An 18349-nucleotide genomic window follows, 5' to 3' on the forward strand; every position below is an offset into this window, starting at 1 on the left:
AAACCTTAACAAAAGCTGACGGCAGGGAGCAGAGGAGCGAGCACAGGAATGGAGCTGGCCCCAGGGGAGACAGAGGAGATAGCTGGGCTGTGGTTAAGTCGTTTATTGATTTTATTTCTAAAACCCACATAGCGCCACTTTGCCTCTTTCAGAGCTTCAAAGAGCTAATTAACCGCCCAATGAGCCCACCAGGGAAACCAAGCTTGTGGGGGAAGCAATGAGGTGAAGCCAAGGTCAAAGAGGGTGCCAGGCCCGAGCTGCCTCCATTCCATCAGTTAAGGACAGATTTCCCATCTCCTTTCAGTCAACCAAGGTTTAGGGGACCTACTGAACTTTCCGAAGCTTCCTTAAGCCCCGGAGCCTGCAGCAAAGGACAGACACCCAGGCTTTGCTCCAGATCAACAGCAGTGGCCAGCTCCCGTTTGAAGCTGGAATACAGCCCAGGCCGGAGTTGTTGTCCCCACTGGTCAGATGCTGGGAGTGGCAGGAGCTTGTTGTCCCTTAGCCTCTCCGAAGGAAAGCCAGCCCGGGAAGGGCCAGCTCTAACACAGCTCTCCCAGGGGCAGTGCAGGGATGGGACCTCACTACCTCATGGAGACTGGACATGGATTTTCCCAGTGCCACAATGGTACTGTCCAGACATGAAAGAAAAGAGCAGGCTAAGACCCTTTGCAAAGAAGTGCTTATGAAGCACAAGGTGGGCACGTTCTCTTGCCCCCTCCACTCCCCAAAGCCTGCAGTGCTGGCAGGCTGCTAGTCACCAGCAGAGCAAGAAAAGCCACTTGGCAATTTTAATTTTAGCTGCTCTGTGCCTGACAGGCAGGATTAGTTGGCTTGACCTTTAGTACTGATGCCTCCTAGGCCCAGGGCCGTGGTCAGGTGGCAGCTTTCAGGCACAAATCACAACTGGAGCTCTGCAAATGTGGGGGGTCCGAGCCCCAGGGAAATGTCTTCAAAAGGACATGGAACAGAGAGATGAGGGGTCACCAAGGAGGGGAGAGTATGGTTTCTCAGCTATTAACTATACACAGGGGGAGGGTGTGGGGCTCCCCACATACTCCACTTCCACCAGCAAACCCACGCAGGCGGGCGGGCGGCTTCCTTAGCCAATGTCCCACAGGTTCCCCAGGGGCCAGGTGCTACCTGTGGGAACAGGTAACCCGTGCTGCTGATAATGGGGGGAGAGGGCTTAAGAGAAAATAAAGAAACAGACCCAGAAAACCACACTGCTCTTTTATTCAATGGAACATCCCCCCCTTTAACGCAGTGTTGAATCATACACTGGAAAAAAAAAGCCCAGAGAAATTTCTGCAGATAAACCAGTGAAGAGAACGCGCGTTATACATTATTGTCAACATAATCACTCCATGAAAAGGGATGGGGTGGGGGAGCAGAACAAAAAAAACAAGGGGCTCAACACCCTAGACACTGCAAAACATCCAGACATTTGGAATTAAAAGAAAATTTCAAAGGAAGCCTTCCAGGAAGGAGAGGAACAAATGGAATATGAGGCAGCTTAGGTGCTCAGGAACATGGAAACGACCTGGTCTGGCAGACAAACCCAAGGTGGCTTGGGCAGCCACACCTACTGCTGGCAGGGTGTCAGGATGGACATGAATCCCGGAGCTGGAGATTAAGCCACTACTCTATGAGGGTAGCAGACACAAAATTCCACACTTAAAAAAAAATAATAATTATCTTGGGGTGGCGATGGCACCTTGGAAATCTTAGAACCAAAGGAACACCCTTGTCCAAACTAGCCTGACATTAGTGGCCAAGGCCTTGGCCTAAAACCATTTGCTCCTCTCTCCTTGGAAAGAGAAGAATGAGGAATGGAGAAAAGGCAAAGTAATCTGATTGCAGCAGAAGACCGGGGAGAGCATCTCCTTGGACGGAGTCTGAAGGAAGGAAGAGATAAGGAAATAACAAAGGAAAAAGAAAAAAATTAATAAAAATTTCACAATATGGAGCCAGCGTGTTCCGATTCCGTCCACAAAAATAACTCAGGCTGCTTTGCCGAACCATCCTGTCCACCAGGGGCGCTGCTGAGGCTGTCTGCCTGGAAGGGTCACCAATGGGCGCGGAAAGTCCTCACTCTCATGGCTCGGGCCATCGCTGCTGCGGGGAGGGATCCTGGCGGCCCCGTTTGGGGAGAGGCAAAGGGAGTTGGGTGAGGAGAGAAAGAAGACAAAGAAGACACTCGATGCTACGGGGCGCCAGGAAAGCCCAAGCTGGCGCCCCTACTACCACCTGCCCGTCCTCAGTCGCTTGGCCCAGCCCGGTGCGTGCACACACACACATGCGTGCACACAATCACATGCGTGCGTCCCAATGTCTGGCTCCATATGGTGAGGTTCGGCGTGTGTTTAAACAAGACCAATTCTCTCTATATATAATATATATTTTCTTAAAAAACCGAGTCTAGTTCTGTGGTGGAGGCGGTGGGGGAGCTGGAGGCATCCCGAAGGGCGGCATGCCTGCCACCCCCATGCCCATCATGGTGACAAAGTTAGAAGGGTCCATGGGAGGCGGAGGAGGGGGAGGTGGGGCATACATCATGCCGGCGGAACCAGGTGGCGGAGGCGGCGGAGGGGGAGGGGCCCCGGGCGGCAGAGGCGGCTGGACCCCGGGGGGCAGGGGCACCATAGTGGGGTTGCCTTGCATCTGAGGGGCTCCTGGAGAAGCTGCGGCAGCCGCCTGCTGCTGTTGCCATGGCGGGATGGACCCTGTGCCAGCGCTCGTGGTGGTAGTCGTCGTATCTGGGGTGGTAAAGAAGCCCAAGGTCACACGCGCGGGGGCACACCGCGGTTCTCTGCGGCTGCTGCCTTGGGATGGGGGCGAGGGGCGCCTGCTCCTTGCTTTGCATGCTGTACGGTGGTGGGGGGCGGGCGGGCGGGGCTGTCCTGGTGTGGGGAGTGAAGGGGTGGGCAGGACTACCCTAGGGTCAGCCTCAAGGTCTCTGGGCTTAACGAAGTAAGCCCTTTGTCACCAATGTCCCCTGGAAGGGCTGACAGGAAGGTACCAGACACAAGAACCGGCTCTGACATCCCTCCGCCCATCCGCCGCCACCACCGAACGGCACATTCAATCTCAAGGCCACAGCTACTCTCCCACTGCCAGGTACCATCCCCAGTCTCTCAGGCCCCAATCACATCCCTCTCCAAAACTCGCATGCACCACCCACCCCTGGCCATGTGCACAGAACTGAGCCAGCCAGCAGCTCACTCAGCCAGTGAGAGCTTGGACTTCTGACACCCTACCACGGCAGGTCCCCTCCAGGCCCCCACATATGACCCCAGACACAACCACGCCAAACATCAGATCTCCTCCCCGACACCTCCCAGGGGCCACAAGGCCCTTTCTGTGTTCACCCCCAGCAGAGATCAGAGTCTCACCCTGAGGTGCTGGCCTGCCTGTGTGAGCTGTGAGGTTCTCTCATTCCTCTTAGCCCCACCCCCCATCCCACCCACCCCCACAAGCCCAAAATATGCCACTCACTTTGCTGCCATGGCAAGGGGGTGCTGGAAGCCATACTGCTGCTGGGCGGAGGGGGTGGTGGAGGCTGCTGCTGCTGCTGTTGCCATGGAGGAAGAGGACCAGTAGGCGGGGGAGGAGGTTGCCCACTGGGTGGCGGCGGCGGTGGCGGCATCATGCCCATAGGCGGTGGCGGCATCATACCTAGGTGAAGGAAAGGGTCAGGCCTCTGGGAGGAGAGATTTGGGACAGGCCCCCCTTCATTCCCAGGCCTAGGTGATGCCCCAAAGCGGGATGTCAGGCTCCATTACCTTTTCCTTGATGCAGGCGATAGACCCCAGAGCCCACAGGCGTACTTCCCAGGTACTGATCTTGATGGAAGGAAAGAGCAGGGACTTAGCAGGACATTTGAACGGGCCAGGGAAGTCGTCCCCCACCAACAGCTTTTACAGTCACACATCCTGCAGTCACTGCCCTTACAAGAGCAGTTCTATGAGAGGCCTGTGCTGACCCCACACAGAAACCCTTTCCTGAACCAGATGGAGTCTTGCTCCTCCTGGAGCCCAAGCCTTGACAAGAGACGCAGTGCAACACTCAGCCACTTTGAGAGCTGCTGTTCGTTCACAGCAACTAGCTATAACTCCTGCTTATCCCAAAGCCCCAAGGTTTCTGGTCTGACACTTACTTACCCATTGGAGGAGGGCCATGGTGCCCAGGTGGGTGGGGGCCCTGGTTCATCGGTGGTGGTGGCGGCTGCATCCAAGGAGGCGGGGGTCCATTAGGGTTGTGCTGCATGGGATGTCCACCATGCCCACCTGTGAGGCTGGGTAATGGGTGTGGGAAGCTGTGGGGGCCGCCTCCAGGGCCACCAGGACCACCTCCGTGCATGCCGTGGTAGGGCCGACTCTCTGAAGGGCCAGAATTCATCCAGGGTGGGCGGCTCTGGGTGGTAGACATGAGAGACTACGTGAGGGCATTTCCTGCCAACGTCCCTGCTGCTCCCCCTGGTGGCAACATTGTTCTCTCGGCTCTGCCAGAGGGCCAGGACACAGGACAGAACCTTCCCAGACATCTGACATCCCGAAAGAACAATGTTGCCAGCCATGTCCACAATCTGCTCTGCCCAAAATCCCAGGCCATCACCCCCTCCTCTGAGGAAGATGGGGACCAGGCCATGAGAACCAGCGCCTGAGCTCACCGGTGGAGGTGGGTTGTTGGCGGGAGCAGCAGGCCGAGGCGCACTGGCCAGAGGAGTGCTGGCAGGCCCAGAGGTGGAGCCCACAGATGCTGGCACAGGAGCTTCACCCAGTTCAGCCATGAGGGACAAATATTCTTTATCCATCCGAGCTTTATCCTGAGCTGACTGCGGGTCACCAGGCCTGAAGGTGGGGTGTGGGTCACAGAGAGGGGAAATCATTAAGGAGGAAGCTTTTGCCCTGAGGAATTTACACAGAAAGCCGAGGAACTGAACCATCCTTTCTAACGCATTCTTTAAAGCAGTCTCATCGGCTCTTCAACTGTGTGCCCGACTGGGCGTCTGGGGTTACACACCGCTGTGCCACAGCAGAGACCCAGGGCCAAGGTCAGGGAGACGGGGAGCGCCAGGCCATAGCCAGCCATGCAGGCAGGAAAGGGCAGGTTCTTCTAAGTAGCAACTTTCATCAAGTTCTGCATTCCCAGCCCTGGCCAGTGTGGCTCCGTTGGTTAGAGCATCATCCCATGCACCCAAGGATCACAAGTTCAATTCCCAATCAAGGCAGATATCCAGGTTGTGAGGAGGCAGCCAATCAATGTTGTCATTTCTCTCTCATGGATGCTTCTATCTTTCCCTCTCCCTTCCTCTCTCTGTAGTCAATAAAAACACTTAAACAAAGAATTCTGCATTTCCAGTCTGAGGGAAGGAAATCTATGCAAGACTGGAACACAGCTACCAGGACTTCCTTAACAAAGGAAGTGAAAAAACGTTGCTATCAAGTGCTGGCTTGCAAAACTGGTCAAAACCCTTACATTATTTGGTGTTCTTAAACCAGTCTTCGGCAGCAAAAACGGCACTTAACACTGAGCTACAGTAAAAACGCTTACACCCTGCCCTGGCTGGTGTAGTTCAATTGGTTGGAGGTCACAGGTTCAATTCCCAGTCAGGGCACACACCCAGGTTTCGGGTTCGATCCCTGGTTGGGGTGCATATTAGAGGCACCCCAATGTCTGTCTGTCTCTCTCTCTCCCCCTCCCCTTTCTCTAAAGTCAATGAAAACATCCTTGGATGAGGATTAAAAAAAAGGGGGGGGGGAGGAGGAGGAGACGACCAACTCCCCATACCCAGGATGGAAGTTTACAGTTTTCCTGGGCTCAGGATGAACAACAAAATAGGAGTGTTCTGCACAGGCGGTTTCTAATCATCCTGGACTTTAAACCACACCATTACATGCACAGAAAGAAAAGCTTCTCTTGGATCCACTAGTTAATAGCAACCAGCCAATGTGCTGAAGAGCTTCCTGTACACCACAGGCTACCAGCAAGCCACGACTGCAGCCCTCCCTCACCTTTGGAATTTGCAATCAGAAGCAATGTGGCCAGCCCCTCCACACTTGGTACACACTGTAGTATTGGTAATGCTACGAGTCTCTGAGCTCTGCCAGGGTCTTAAGATCCTGTTGAGAAAAAAAAAAAAAAAAGTCAACTTAAGGGCTATAGCCAACCCCCTCCTACTTCAATAGATTCTTCAGGTCTCTGGTGCCCTCCCCGCTAACCTGATCACATACCTGTTATCATCTTCCCTAAGGGTCCCATTCAAGCGAGCCAACTCCCGAAGTTGCATCTTCCGAAGGTCATTCTGGTCCTCAGGGGTCTCAATCCCTTGCTTCAAGATGTTTCTTATCTAACAGACACAATGGACAGTTACGTTCAGTGCTAAGACAACCACCTAGGTTTCTGGCAAGAGGCTTCCTTTCTGGTTCCCTCACCTGCTCTACTGCTTTCTTCACATTCTCCATGGTGTTGGCAGTAACCAGGGCATGAAGTGGCTCGTCTTCTCCTGGCAACATCTGGCCATCTTTGCGCCCAACTTTCCCTTCTTTCACAGACCCTTTCCCCCGGATCATTATCTTCGCATTACACTCCTTCTCTATGTTCTTCAATGTGTTCCCTCTATCAGACACAGAAAAGGTTGAGTTGTTACATGCAAATTCGCATGCCAAGGGGACAGAGGTGGGCTGATCAGGCACTGGTAGGAAATCATGAGTGCAGAGAATTGGATTTCCCCACCAAGAAATCAATGATCTCTAAGTTAAGATCAGCCACAGCAATCCTTAAGATCTGACTTCCCTGAAGTAAAATGAGAATGTTAAAGAGATTTTCTCACAGGAAGGCATGAACTCGGCCAAAGTGAAGGTCCTATCCAAAACAGGACGGTGCCACCAATGGCACCCAATTTGGCACAAGATAAACACACCTCACAGGTTCTTAGGAATTCTCTATCCCATAGGCTAGATAGAAGTTACTTACCTGGGCCCAATTAGCAGCCCCACAAAGTTGATTTCTGGATACTCATCTTGTGGAATCATTACTTTATCGCTCACACGTGTTGCTGGAGGTCTAAGGAAGAAAAGACTCATTGACTCTGGTGACTTGAGGTAAGAGGTGAGAAGTCGGTACCAAATGTTTCACCCTGTCACCTGGCTGGCGTGGCTCAGTGATTGAGTGTTGGCCTAGGAACCAGGAGGTCAGGGTTCAATTCCCAGGCAAGGCACATGCCCAGGTTACGAGCTTGATTCCCAGTGTGGGGTGTGCAGGAGGCAGCCCAACGATTCTCTCATCACTGATGTTTCTCTCTCTCTCTCTCTTTCTTCCTGAAATCACTAAGTCTATTTTTAAATGTCCTACCACGTCACACACATTCTTCCTGGGTCCTCACCCCAGACCCCCAGCCCCGCTTACTTGTAATCTGCGGGCGGCTTGAAGTCAGGGTTGAGAGCAACCATTTCTGTGATGAGGTTATGCCGCTCCTCTTCCAGCTTCTTGCGCGTGCGGAACTCACGGGTGTTAAGCCGCTTCCCCTCGCTATTGTAGATGGGCTCAGGGGAAGGGGACCTGTGGGAAACAGACCACCGTTACTGCTCTACCTTAACCATTCTGTCATCCCCACATGGGCTATAATAAGTCTTCCCCAGCCCCTCTGCCTCAGATCCTAACACAACACTCTTCGGAGGAACTGACCATAACGTGTGCTATTCAAGATCGTGTGGAATGGGGAGATGGAAGCTTAACGTTAGGGGGACAGGGGTGTGTGTGAGAAAGGCAAAAAAAAATGGTTTTGCTTTTTTCTAAAAAGGATGAGGGTTTAGTCTGTCCTTTGGAAAAACCTCTCGACTGCAAACAAGGACAGTACTATCTGGAGTCTTCTTGCCAAATATGGATTTTCTATCATTTGCAAAAAATCTTACAGTATTACAACTTTATGAACCACAAAAACCCCAAGTTTATGTAAAACATTAACTCTCGCAGAGTTCATGCCCTGTCAGGAAGTGTATGTCCCCTCCACATAGTAAATATGAACTCTTCAACCCAATGCAACTAGGACTCAAGGCTAGAGCAGCTACTTGGCCCCCACAATGGAGAGATGGTGCAAGGCTTCGTCTCTGCTTTTCCTTCAATGGCCTGACTGGCTGTGTCCAAGGCCCAGGAGTCAACCTGTTTTCTGGCTGTTCGATGTTGGGGAGTCTGGGTAAAGAAAAACGTTAAAGTGCTAACGCAGCTTCTAGAGAGGCTGCAAATGAGACTTGGTCAAGTACTTGTCTAAGGTCTGAACCTGCAAACAGCAGGGGAAAACCTGTGATTCTCCACCAGAGTTTACAAGTCCAGAAAGCAGATTTTCTCTCTCTCTGCTTTTCAAGGAGTAAAATGCTGTTGCTACAAGTAAAAAATAGGAATGATAAAATGGTCAGTTTACCACAGCTGGATTTTGCGGTAATAAAAAAAGAGAAGTTACACTCCTAGAATTCTAAGTTAAGATTACAAAAAGGACCATAGCTTGATATTCTGATTGAAAATTTAGTAGCAGCTGCAAGAAGGGAAGAGACCATGTGGATCAGGTTATTTAAAAAACATCCTGAAAGTAGTTAAGACTCCTACACCCTTGGTTTAGTTGAGAGAACCTTGCCTAGTTGGAGAGCAAGGACTGAACTCGGCTGCTCCCACTGTCTTCAGCCTAAAGGGAACCATGTCATCTGTTACACACACGATGGAATAAAAGGTCAGGTTTGTTCATGGCTAATGACGGCTAAATGACACCTCCGTTTCTAGCATTTGTATAAACTGTTAGCACAATCCAGTAATAGTGAACAAAAGCGAGCATACCCCAGTTTATTAGACTATCACCTTATACATTTAAATCTACAACCAATTTAAAAACATTTTAACTGTGCAACTTAAGCAACATCAAAATGGCATTAAGTGGCTTAATATTGAAAATACACCTTCTTAAGAAATAATCTTATTAAGTTAAGAAACTCATGCATTTCCCTCCAACCTGGGCTCAAAAGAAAAACCAATCAGGTATTAGGGATTCTTTCAAACTGAATACAAGGGAGAGAGAGTCTGCTCTGGTTTTATTTCTAGCATGCTTGACATTTCTAATTCCCCGCTGGTAACTGTCTAGAATTAAGCATTTCTAGCTAATCACCAAAATGAGTTTTATCAGTACAAATTGGTCATTTAAAGGCCTCACAACAGTTTAATCTCCTCCCAAATTATGAATGTGAAATACAAAGGCTGATATTCTAAAGGTTAGATTGGCCCAACTTCTTCACTTTGAGTAAGCATTGTATAGATCAACTAAATTCTAATCCCAGTTCTCCAGGAAGCAAAGGTTTGTTAAAAATTCAACCCTTTGAGGAATTGCGTGATAACCTGTAGGTATATTATTAAAGGGGGAAAAAAGCCAAAAATGGCACTTAACAATTGTGGTCTACAACCTATAATGCAAATCTAAAAAAAAAAAAAAAAAAAAGCCAAGAAATATGAAACAAAACCCCCTCCAACCAAAATCTACAGGTAAAAAAAATAATATAAAGAAATTAAAGTCATTAAACTTGTTTACTAGCAAGGGGCAGCAGAAAGATGTATAAGGGTGGCTTCTAAAAGCAATACATCTTCCTGATTTAACAAGTTACTAATTGGGTAACAAAAGCCAAAAACATTACATTTTAAAGCAAAATGCTTTCAACTATGCTACACGCACTAAGAGAAATTTCATTGAGAGGAAGGCATATTGTCCTTCTAAGTAAATGGACCAGGTTTTAACTGTTCAAAGACCACAATCAGTCAATAAAATTACTGCTTAAAAAATTCACTTCCGCCTGGCATGGTTTAGTGGCTGAGCATTGACCTATGAACCAGGAGGTCATGGTTCAATTCCAGGTCAGGGCACATCCTGAGTTGCAGGCTTGATCCCCAGTGTGGGGCGTGCAGAAGGCAGCTGATCAACAATTCTCTCTCATTATGTTTCCCTCTCTTCCTTTCCCTTCCTCTCTGGAATCAATAAAAAAATAGATTTTAAAATTCACTTCCCTTGGCCTTTTTTTTCACAGGTGAAATTTTAAACTGAGATAGCATGACCACAGCTGTTGGAGGACCACACTCCCCTTAAAAAGGGGGAGGAGGGGTGGTGGTAAGGTAGGGATGGTAGCTAGCCTTCCCAAAACAGGTGGGAATATTCTGGCCCCTCCTAATGCCCCAGGCAATGGCCAAGGCTGAAAATTAACTGGCAGTGAAGGATATTGGTTAGAAATCTCGTCTATTTTAAAACCATCTCAAAACCATGAGCAGGAACAATATAGCATTGAGCTGAGCAGACTGAGTTTCTGGCCTGCTCAAATTCAGCGATGCTCAAAAATATTCTTAATTCCTGCATCGTGCACCTGTGAGAAAAACCTCTACACCCTGGGCTTTCAGCCAAAGCAGGTATTGAAAAGGCTGGTAACGGCCCACTCACTGTCCTTATGGGTGGGCAAGTCAGGTTAAAATATACATGCTTACAAATTAGAAACCAGTTATCCATTTTCCTGTAACTTTTTATTCTGCTAGTAATTAAGTTTCATTCCAATTTCTAGCTGATGACCACATATATTGCTAATTAAACCCTACTCCCCAGAATGATCAGAATACCAGTCGTCTTACTAGGATTTTATTGCACTGACACAACATGTTGCCACCAGTAAAACGTTATTGAGAAAAAGGTAAAAGTGTTACTGTCAGCTGGTTAAAACTGTTTCCCAACCTGTCCTCAGGGTTAGGGGGGATGCCCAGGTCTCCTGTGCGCAGTTTACGAGTCAGGTCTTCTATCTGCAGTTGCACTGGAAGAAACCAGGTTAGGAAAGAAAAAAAAGGATGGAAAAAAGACAATGTTACCAAAAAACATCTCAAATCTCAACAACAAGCATGAAGAACTCGGAGACTTTGAAAGGGTCGACTGATCAGTGAACACATTGAGGCAAAAACTCCCAACCATCTATCGGCAGGAGTCCATTTACATCTATAGGTATTTTTCACTTCAAAATGGTTATCACTTAAGGAAGCAAACAGTTTGTTTGAAGAGGGGTTAGCAGTATAGACTGTTCACTATGGCTAATATCAAAGCATTTACCAGGTGTTTCACCTCTCCTCCTACCAAGGCTTTAACAATTGGCACCCAGAACCAAACCATGTATGTTATCACCAATACCCTGTTCCCACCAAATTACTTTGAGGGCAAGACTCTTGAGAGCTAATTTTTTCTCATAATATTAAGCATAGCCCCAAATGAGACCCAATTAACGTGGGACAAGGAAAAATACCAGTTGAGCAAATATTATTTTCATTGATACAAGGTTAAAAATTCCTTAAAGAAGACAGTTAATAACCAATTCAACACTTCACAGTTCATACATACTTTCTGTACACCAAATCCGTACTAGCAGGAATCTCCCAATACCTTCTGCTTTTATTCAAATTTTAGATGACAATCCATATACCTTAACAAGCCAGTTATGATAAGAAGTCTGTTTTTAGACTTGCTCCTTATGTGGGAGTAAAAGTAGGGGTATAGAGGATTGAAAGTGTAGGTCAAGGAGAATGGTGTGACCCTCTGACCTTGACAAATGAGGCTGTACATGAAAAAGAGAAATGAGGGTTTTTCACAAAAATTCAGAGACTCCAGGGAAATGCTACCCAGCTGATTTTACTCAAAATAACAGGACCTGAAGAGCCAGATCACTTTCTTCAGCATGCTGGATCACCACTTAATCGTACCTCTGTAGCATCTGAGAGTTTTGAACAGCTTAACAGCAAGCCTTATTGGCTGGGTTAAAGTTGAAATAGCTCCAGGACAGGATTAATGTAGGTCTACCCCAAGATACCCGTCTAAATTTAAATACACCCCAGAGCCCTAGCCGGCTTGCCTCCGTGGGTCAAGCATCTGCCTGCAGACTGAGGGGTCCCGGGTTCGATTCTGATCAAGGGCACATACCTTGGTTGCAGGCTCAATCCCCAGCCCATCAAAACACGTGTGGGAGGCAAACCAATCAATGTCTCTCTCGCATCAATGTCTCTCCTCCTCCCTTCCACTCTCTCAAAAAATAATCAATGGGAAAATATCCTCGGGTGAGGATTACCAAACAAATAAGTAAATAAATACATCCCACAGGAGCTGTATCACACACCCATTAAAACTCTGAAGATGCCCTGACCGGTTTGGCTCAGTGGATAGAGCGTTGGCCTGCGGACTCAAGGGTCCCAGGTTCGATTCCAGTCAAGGGCAAGTACCTTGGTTGCGGGCACATCCCCAGTGGGGAGTGTGCAGGAGGCAGCTGATCGATGTTTCTCTCTCATCGATGTTCCTAACTCTCTATCCCTCTCCCTTCCTCTCTGTAAAAAATCAATAAAATATATTAAAACAAAAACTCTGAAGAAAGTAAAATCTACGTTATTAAAAAAACATTGGGGCATTCTGTACAAGGCAGTGTGTACTGTGAGACAAAAGTAAAGACAATGGCTCCTAAGCTTTTTTCCCCTTCTTCTCCCCCTAAGCTCTTTTATGCCAGAAAAGTTCTGACTTGGCAGTTAAGTTCTAAGAACAACTAAAAGTGAAAGCCACCTTCTTATGGGTGTGTGTGTGTGACAATTCTCTTAACTGGTCTGCAGGGATAGTGGGGTCTAATGTGAGGAAATAGCTGGCACTTAAATCAAGGTTGCTATACTCCTTGGAGTGGAAATCTACATTCGCCTAGGCTTTGATTCTAGCTATAAATTAGCTATAAATAGCCCTTAGGGCTCAGAGCATTAACTCCTTCCACAGGAAGAGAACTGGAGATGTAAAGAATGAGTTTGTTTTCCCATTTTCTAAGTCAGCTTGTTATTCTTGGGATATTGCTCCACAAAGGACATTGTCACAAGGCTGTGAAGATTCAGATCTGCCTAACAAGAGAGAGACATGAGACTGGGCCGGAGGAGATAGGAACAGTGAGGGAAGGAGAATATTGTGACTATTAGACAATTTCAACACCTTCAAATTCTCAGCAGTCTAAAAAATGTAAGACACTATGATCCTCAAGAATAACAAGCCAGCCTTGAAGCTTTTTATTTGTGAAGGCCATAGCCTCATAGGTGTAGGAAACCATTGCCCTAATTTACTCCAGAGGGGGTGTTTATTTGGTTAGTAGGAAATGTTTATCAAGTGAACTTTTTTGAGACAGCAGCAGAGGTACACAAATAAAGGTCAAATTGCATTAAAAACCTTGTATTTTAAAAAAGGCAATTTTGAGGTTAATTTCATTTCCAATGTGGATAGTCATTCTTAATTCTTAAAAGTTCCCAATAGGTAAGATTCCATATCCAAGTAGTATCCCTTTCCCAGCAGAGTTCTTTAGTGGTAAATACAAGAGCCCTCATTTTAAGACAGCTCTCTAAAGACCAAACCAGGAGAATAATTGCTGAAGGAAAGGTTAAACTCAACAAAATGATAAAAAGGGGGTGAACTGTAAACACTTTCAGAACAACTTTTTGATTAAACTGAGTATTTTTCCTTTCAGAAAGTACCTATAAAAAGTAAAAGACCATTTTTTAAGGGAAGGGAGAAATGTAAAATTATGGTGAAAGGCCATGCTGTGAAAAGGTACTTGGTTTACAATACCTGCAGTGTTCTCCACTGGGGCCGTGTCCACAGAGGCATAAGACACTCACCTCACCAACTGGCAATAACAGCAGTCGAAGGTGTGGGGTCCTAAACTGGGGGCTACTCTTAACTCCTAAGTGGGCCCCTCTACTTTCCTGGTACTCATGGAGAACACTGCTGTTACCAACAGACCATAACAAGGAGCTGCAAATGCAGGACCCACACAGCAAAAACTGAAGAATTATTTCAAAGTCATGAAAGTACACCTGGCCATACATTATCTCAAAATAGAAAAATTTAAAGTCTCAAAACTAAACGAATAAAGTGTCGCTCAGAATATTAACAATCTGAAAATGCATTTGGGTGCAGAACGTGTATTTACCTATATAAGCTCTCTCTTGTTCCCGAGTGAGTCCAGGGGGGATAACTGTAGGCATTCCTGGAATCACCGTTTTCTGTTCCATTGTGTCTTGATTCCAGCGGCTCCTCTTCCGCTTCTTACTTGGGAAGTCTAAAGGAAATGAAGTTCGTAAGATGCAAACACAACCACCACAATAACTACCAAGAGGCAGTTCAGGATACTTAGGACATTACGTGTAGCTCAGCAGACTATGACACTGAGAACTTGACCTAAAACGTAAATAGCAAAGATTGGAAGCCAAACCTGAGAAATCAGAGACAGGTGGACCTGAGTCCAAAAAGTTAACATTTCAGAGAAACTGTGATGTGAACAGGTAACAAATCCTTTTTTAAAAGAATAGTCTGATTTTTAGAGAGGGAGAGAAACAGCACTGTGAGTGAAACATGGGATCAGCTGCCTCCTGCAAGCCCCCCACCAGGGATCAAGCCCGAAAATCCGGGCATGTGCCCTGATGGTAAATGGAGCTGGCAAACTTGTGCGTTGGACAATGCCCAACCGAGCCACACCGACCAGGGCAACAAGGTAACAAATCTTAATGGGTAAAGTTTCAGTTAGGGAAATAAAGTGCTGAGAAGATATATATTAATATATACTACATCATCCTTGAATAACCAAACAAGTTTGCAACCTGCTGGCTGCTCCCATCACCACCTTCCCAACCTTTCTAACTAGGCCAGATCTCCATAAATCTATAGCAAGTTTCTTCAAGACTACTTTTTTTTTTAATGTTTTCTTTCTTTTATTTATTGTCTAAAATTTTACATGTCTCCTTTTTCCTTTTTTTCTCCACCCCCCCAAGACAACTTTTTTCTTCAAAAGTTTGGTTGACATCAACAATTTTCCTGGCCATTTGTACAGTGTCTGACACCTGAAGTTCAAAAAAATCCCTGGCCAGAGTGGCTCAGTGGTTGGAAGTCACCCATGCAGAGGTTCAATCCCCAGCCCAGGTCATAGGGGAGGCAAACCGATCAGTGTTTCTCACAGCAATGTTTCCCTCTCTCTCTCTCTCTCTCTCTCTCTCTCTCTCCCTTCCTCTCTGAAAAAAAGAAAGTTTAAAAAAGAACAAACTATAATAGCAAAACCCTTCTTCCCTGATATATGAGCATAAATTCCCTACACATTTGGTACATACAAGTCATCCTACTTCCCAGGGGGCCCCGGCCCCGGGTGAAGCCCCAACTAGAAAACAGAATTCCCCCACCCGCCAAAGAGCCACAGACATGAGCCAGCAACGTCCCGAAGACTTCCCACTCCTTCCCTCTCCGCAGTGAAGACCCTGCCGCCTTACAGTCGAAAGAGCTCTTCTGGGTACTTTTCTCCCCTCAGACTCCTCCACAACCAGGAAGGGGTTCCACGTCATGACCTCACTCTTTCACACCCTCGGGACATGCACTCCCAGGACCCCATCCACCCACTCGACCCCCTCCACACCGCTCCCCTCCACCTGGGGCTGGAGAGCAACTGGGGACCCCCGCCCCCAGCTTTCATTCGGGCCCTACAGCCTGGCAGCGCACTGCGCCTGCGCAGAGCAAACCTCCCGCTCAGCCGCCCCCCCCCCCACGCCTTTTCCCCAGCGCGCGTGCGCACTCAGGGTACAAGAAACAGGCCGCGCGCCCCGTGGCGCCTCCGCCTGGGTCTCCCCGTGTGCGCGCGCGCGCGCCCCTGCCGCGTGCAGCCGTCGCCGTCGCCGCCGCCGCGCGCCCCTCAGCTGGCCGGGCCCGTTCTCGCGACGCCTTTCGCACTCTCTCGGCCCGACTCACCTCCTCCTCCGCCGCCGGCCGGGCCCGGCTGCTGGTCCTGACGCGGCGGCTGGGGTGTCGGCAGCGGTGGCGGCGACACGCGCTGGTAGAGCGGCGGCGGAGGGGGCGGCTGCGGCGGCGGGTACGAGGAGCCCGGGGAGGGCGGCGGCGGCGGCGGCGGCGGGGGGGGAGGCGGCGGCGGCGGCGGCGGAGGAGGCAGCGCCGCGAAGGGGAAGGCCGCGGTCAGGGCCCCCACGGGTGGAGGAGGCGGCGGCCCGGGCACCAGCAGCCCCGCCCCAGGCCCGGGGACAGACGGTGGCACCGGCTCGAAGCTCCCTTTAGGCCCGGGAAGGGAAGGAAGGCCGGGGGAGCCCAGCTTACCCAGCGGCGTGGCATTCGCTCCGGTAGCCATGGCGCCCCCGGGGACCCGCACCGGCGGCTCCTCTTCGGCGGCGGCTTCTCCTTAGCGAACCTTCCGGGGGGAGGGGACTCGACTGCGTTGCCGCGGAACGCGCGGAGCCCTTCCTCTCACGCGGCGGGCGGCGGCGGCGGCGCGAGACGCACAAAGAGGGAGGAGAGAGGGCGCCACGGGGGCGGGCTGGGGGCGACGGGCCGAAGCCTGGATTGGGCCGGGCTGAGGCAAAGGGTCGGATCGGCGGCCTCCGATTGGCGGAGCTTCCGTCCTTCTCGCTGTGCGCTGGGATTGGCCGGACCGTTAGGCCTGGCGAGGAAATGGCGGCCGAGGCTGGAGAGCTGGGAGGTGTCGCAGCGCGCACTTCATTTGTTACTGCGCGAACTGAGCTCGGCGTCCGGGAAGGAGGGCTGAGGGTGGGGCAAACTATGACGTCGGCCGCAAGCGCGCTCTCATTGGCTGGACTTGATAGGCTTAAACTCGGTTGCGTCGTAGTACCCGGAGATTGGCTGTCGCGTTTTCTATTTGGGAGTAAGCGAGAGGTCGCGGCGGAAAAGCCGCGGCCAATGAGCTTTACGGCGGGGGAGGAGTGCGCATGCGTAGACTGGGCAAAGTCGCCTCCGCCCCTCGCTTCACCTTCGTTCCCGGGTCTGGAGCGTGAGCCCCAAGTGACGTCAGTCCTCGATTCCCTCGGAACCCGGAACCGGGGGAGGGGGCGGGTCCGGTGCGTGTCCGTAAACGGGGTCCGTTGACACCACAGGTAGAAAAGGACATCCTGTTTTCTTTGAAGAAAAAAAAAAAGAGAGAAAAGTCGCTATAAAGTAGACGCTAATTGAAGGATTAAAAACCTGAGCTGATGGGACATACAACTTTAGGCGGAAAAGAATGTAAACTTGTCAATTCTAAAATGAGTTTACAAATATGCAGTTCCATTAGACTCCCAACGTGTGGTTCATTAAATCATCTTAAAATCATTTGGGAAAATAGTGGGGAAACTTGTAAACAGGGTTGAGGAGGAACTTGCCTTTCCAGATAATGCACAGTATAAAAGACAATAATAAAACCATGTGATGTAGGAACGATGTCAGTGAAACAGCCCTGAAGTAGATTCCCCGGTTATGGGTAAAAATACCACAAAGGTGGTATTTCAGTTCAGTAGGGAAAAGATTTAGCTAATGTTACACAGTCCTGAATAGAAACAATGAAACCACTTCCAGTGGTTCTCAACCTTCCTAATGCCACGACCCTTTCATACAGTTCCTCATGTTGTGGTGACCCCCAACCATAAAATTATTTTCTTTGCTACTTCATAACTGTAATTTTGCTACTGTTATGAATCGTCATGTAAATATCTGATATGCAGGATATATTTTCATTGTTACAAATTGAACATAAAGCATAGTGATTAATCACAAAAACAATATGTAATTATATATGTGTTTTCCGATGGTCTTAGGCGACCCCTGTGAAAGGGTCATTCGATCCCCAAAGGGTGGCGACCCACAGGTTGAGAACCGCTGACTTAGGCTGTCAGGGTAACGCAGGGGGAGAGTTTATGAAGACGAACTAAAACTATGAAGAAAAGATGCACTTGATTACCAGATACATTGAAACTACGATAAAAGTCAACAGACAATAACCTACAAAAACAGTTGCCATACCTGATAAAGAGTTAATACTTTTAATATGCAAAGAAGTCTTAAAAACTAATTTTTTTCTAATTTTTATTGATTTGAGAAACATCAACTTGTTGTTCCACTTATGTATGCATTCATTGGTGGTTTCTTTTTTTTATTTCAGAGGAAGGGAGAGAGAGAGATACATCAATGATGAGACTCATCCATCTGCTGCCTCCTGCATGCCCCCGGAATCCAAATTTGATCTCTTGGTTTATGGGTGGGCACTCAACCACTGAGCCATTGGTGGCTTCTCGTATGTGCCCTGACTGGGGATGGAACCAGCAACCTTGGTCTGTCCAGATGACATTCTAACCAACTGAGATATCTGGCCACGAAATAACTAATTTTTGAAAAGACTACAAATAGGCAAGTTTTTTTTTTTAAACTACATCTTAGAGTTTATAGTAAATCTTTTTTTTTAATATATTTTATTGATTTTTTTACAGAGAGGAAGGGAGAGGGATAGAGAGTTAGAAA

General features: G+C 48.6%; 1 protein-coding gene across 11 annotated transcripts; it reads right to left on the bottom strand.

The window, feature by feature from the left end:
- Window positions 1-1214: 1214 nt before the first annotated feature.
- On the bottom strand, window positions 1215-16579 carry SF1 (splicing factor 1). Of its 11 annotated transcripts, XM_081099793.1 has the most exons (14): window positions 16163-16579; window positions 14004-14132; window positions 10751-10826; window positions 7411-7563; window positions 6979-7068; window positions 6438-6621; window positions 6237-6352; window positions 6018-6125; window positions 4673-4853; window positions 4164-4437; window positions 3786-3845; window positions 3499-3678; window positions 2555-2759; window positions 1226-2133 (listed from the first exon to the last, which is right to left on the bottom strand). In XM_081099793.1, exons 1-14 carry the CDS (start codon window positions 16191-16193, stop codon window positions 2004-2006), a joined length of 1917 nt encoding a protein of 638 aa, XP_080955919.1. In that variant the 5' UTR covers window positions 16194-16579; the 3' UTR covers window positions 1226-2003. The 11 variants fall into 11 exon arrangements, with proteins under 11 accessions (XP_080955924.1, XP_080955918.1, XP_080955920.1 ...); XM_081099798.1 differs by having other exon boundaries at window positions 1215-2759; window positions 3786-3840; window positions 4164-4416; XM_081099792.1 differs by lacking the exon at window positions 2555-2759 and having other exon boundaries at window positions 1215-2133; window positions 4164-4416.
- Window positions 16580-18349: the final 1770 nt, after the last annotated feature.

Source organism: Myotis nattereri, assembly GCF_964212035.1.
Source record: "Myotis nattereri genome assembly, chromosome: 9".
Classification (NCBI taxonomy): Eukaryota; Metazoa; Chordata; class Mammalia; order Chiroptera; family Vespertilionidae; genus Myotis; species Myotis nattereri.

Bases quoted from the DNA above. Each gene is read 5' to 3' on its own strand.
- SF1 (XM_081099791.1), bottom strand. From the start codon at position 16,193: ATGGCTACCGGAGCGAATGCCACGCCGCTGG. The intron at 4,438-4,672 runs GTGAGCTCAGGC...GCCCTCACGTAG, and splicing joins CCAACAACCCACCTCCACCG to TCTCTCATGTCTACCACCCA. The intron at 3,679-3,785 runs GTAATGGAGCCT...TCCTTCACCTAG, and splicing joins TCGCCTGCATCAAGGAAAAG to GTATGATGCCGCCACCGCCT.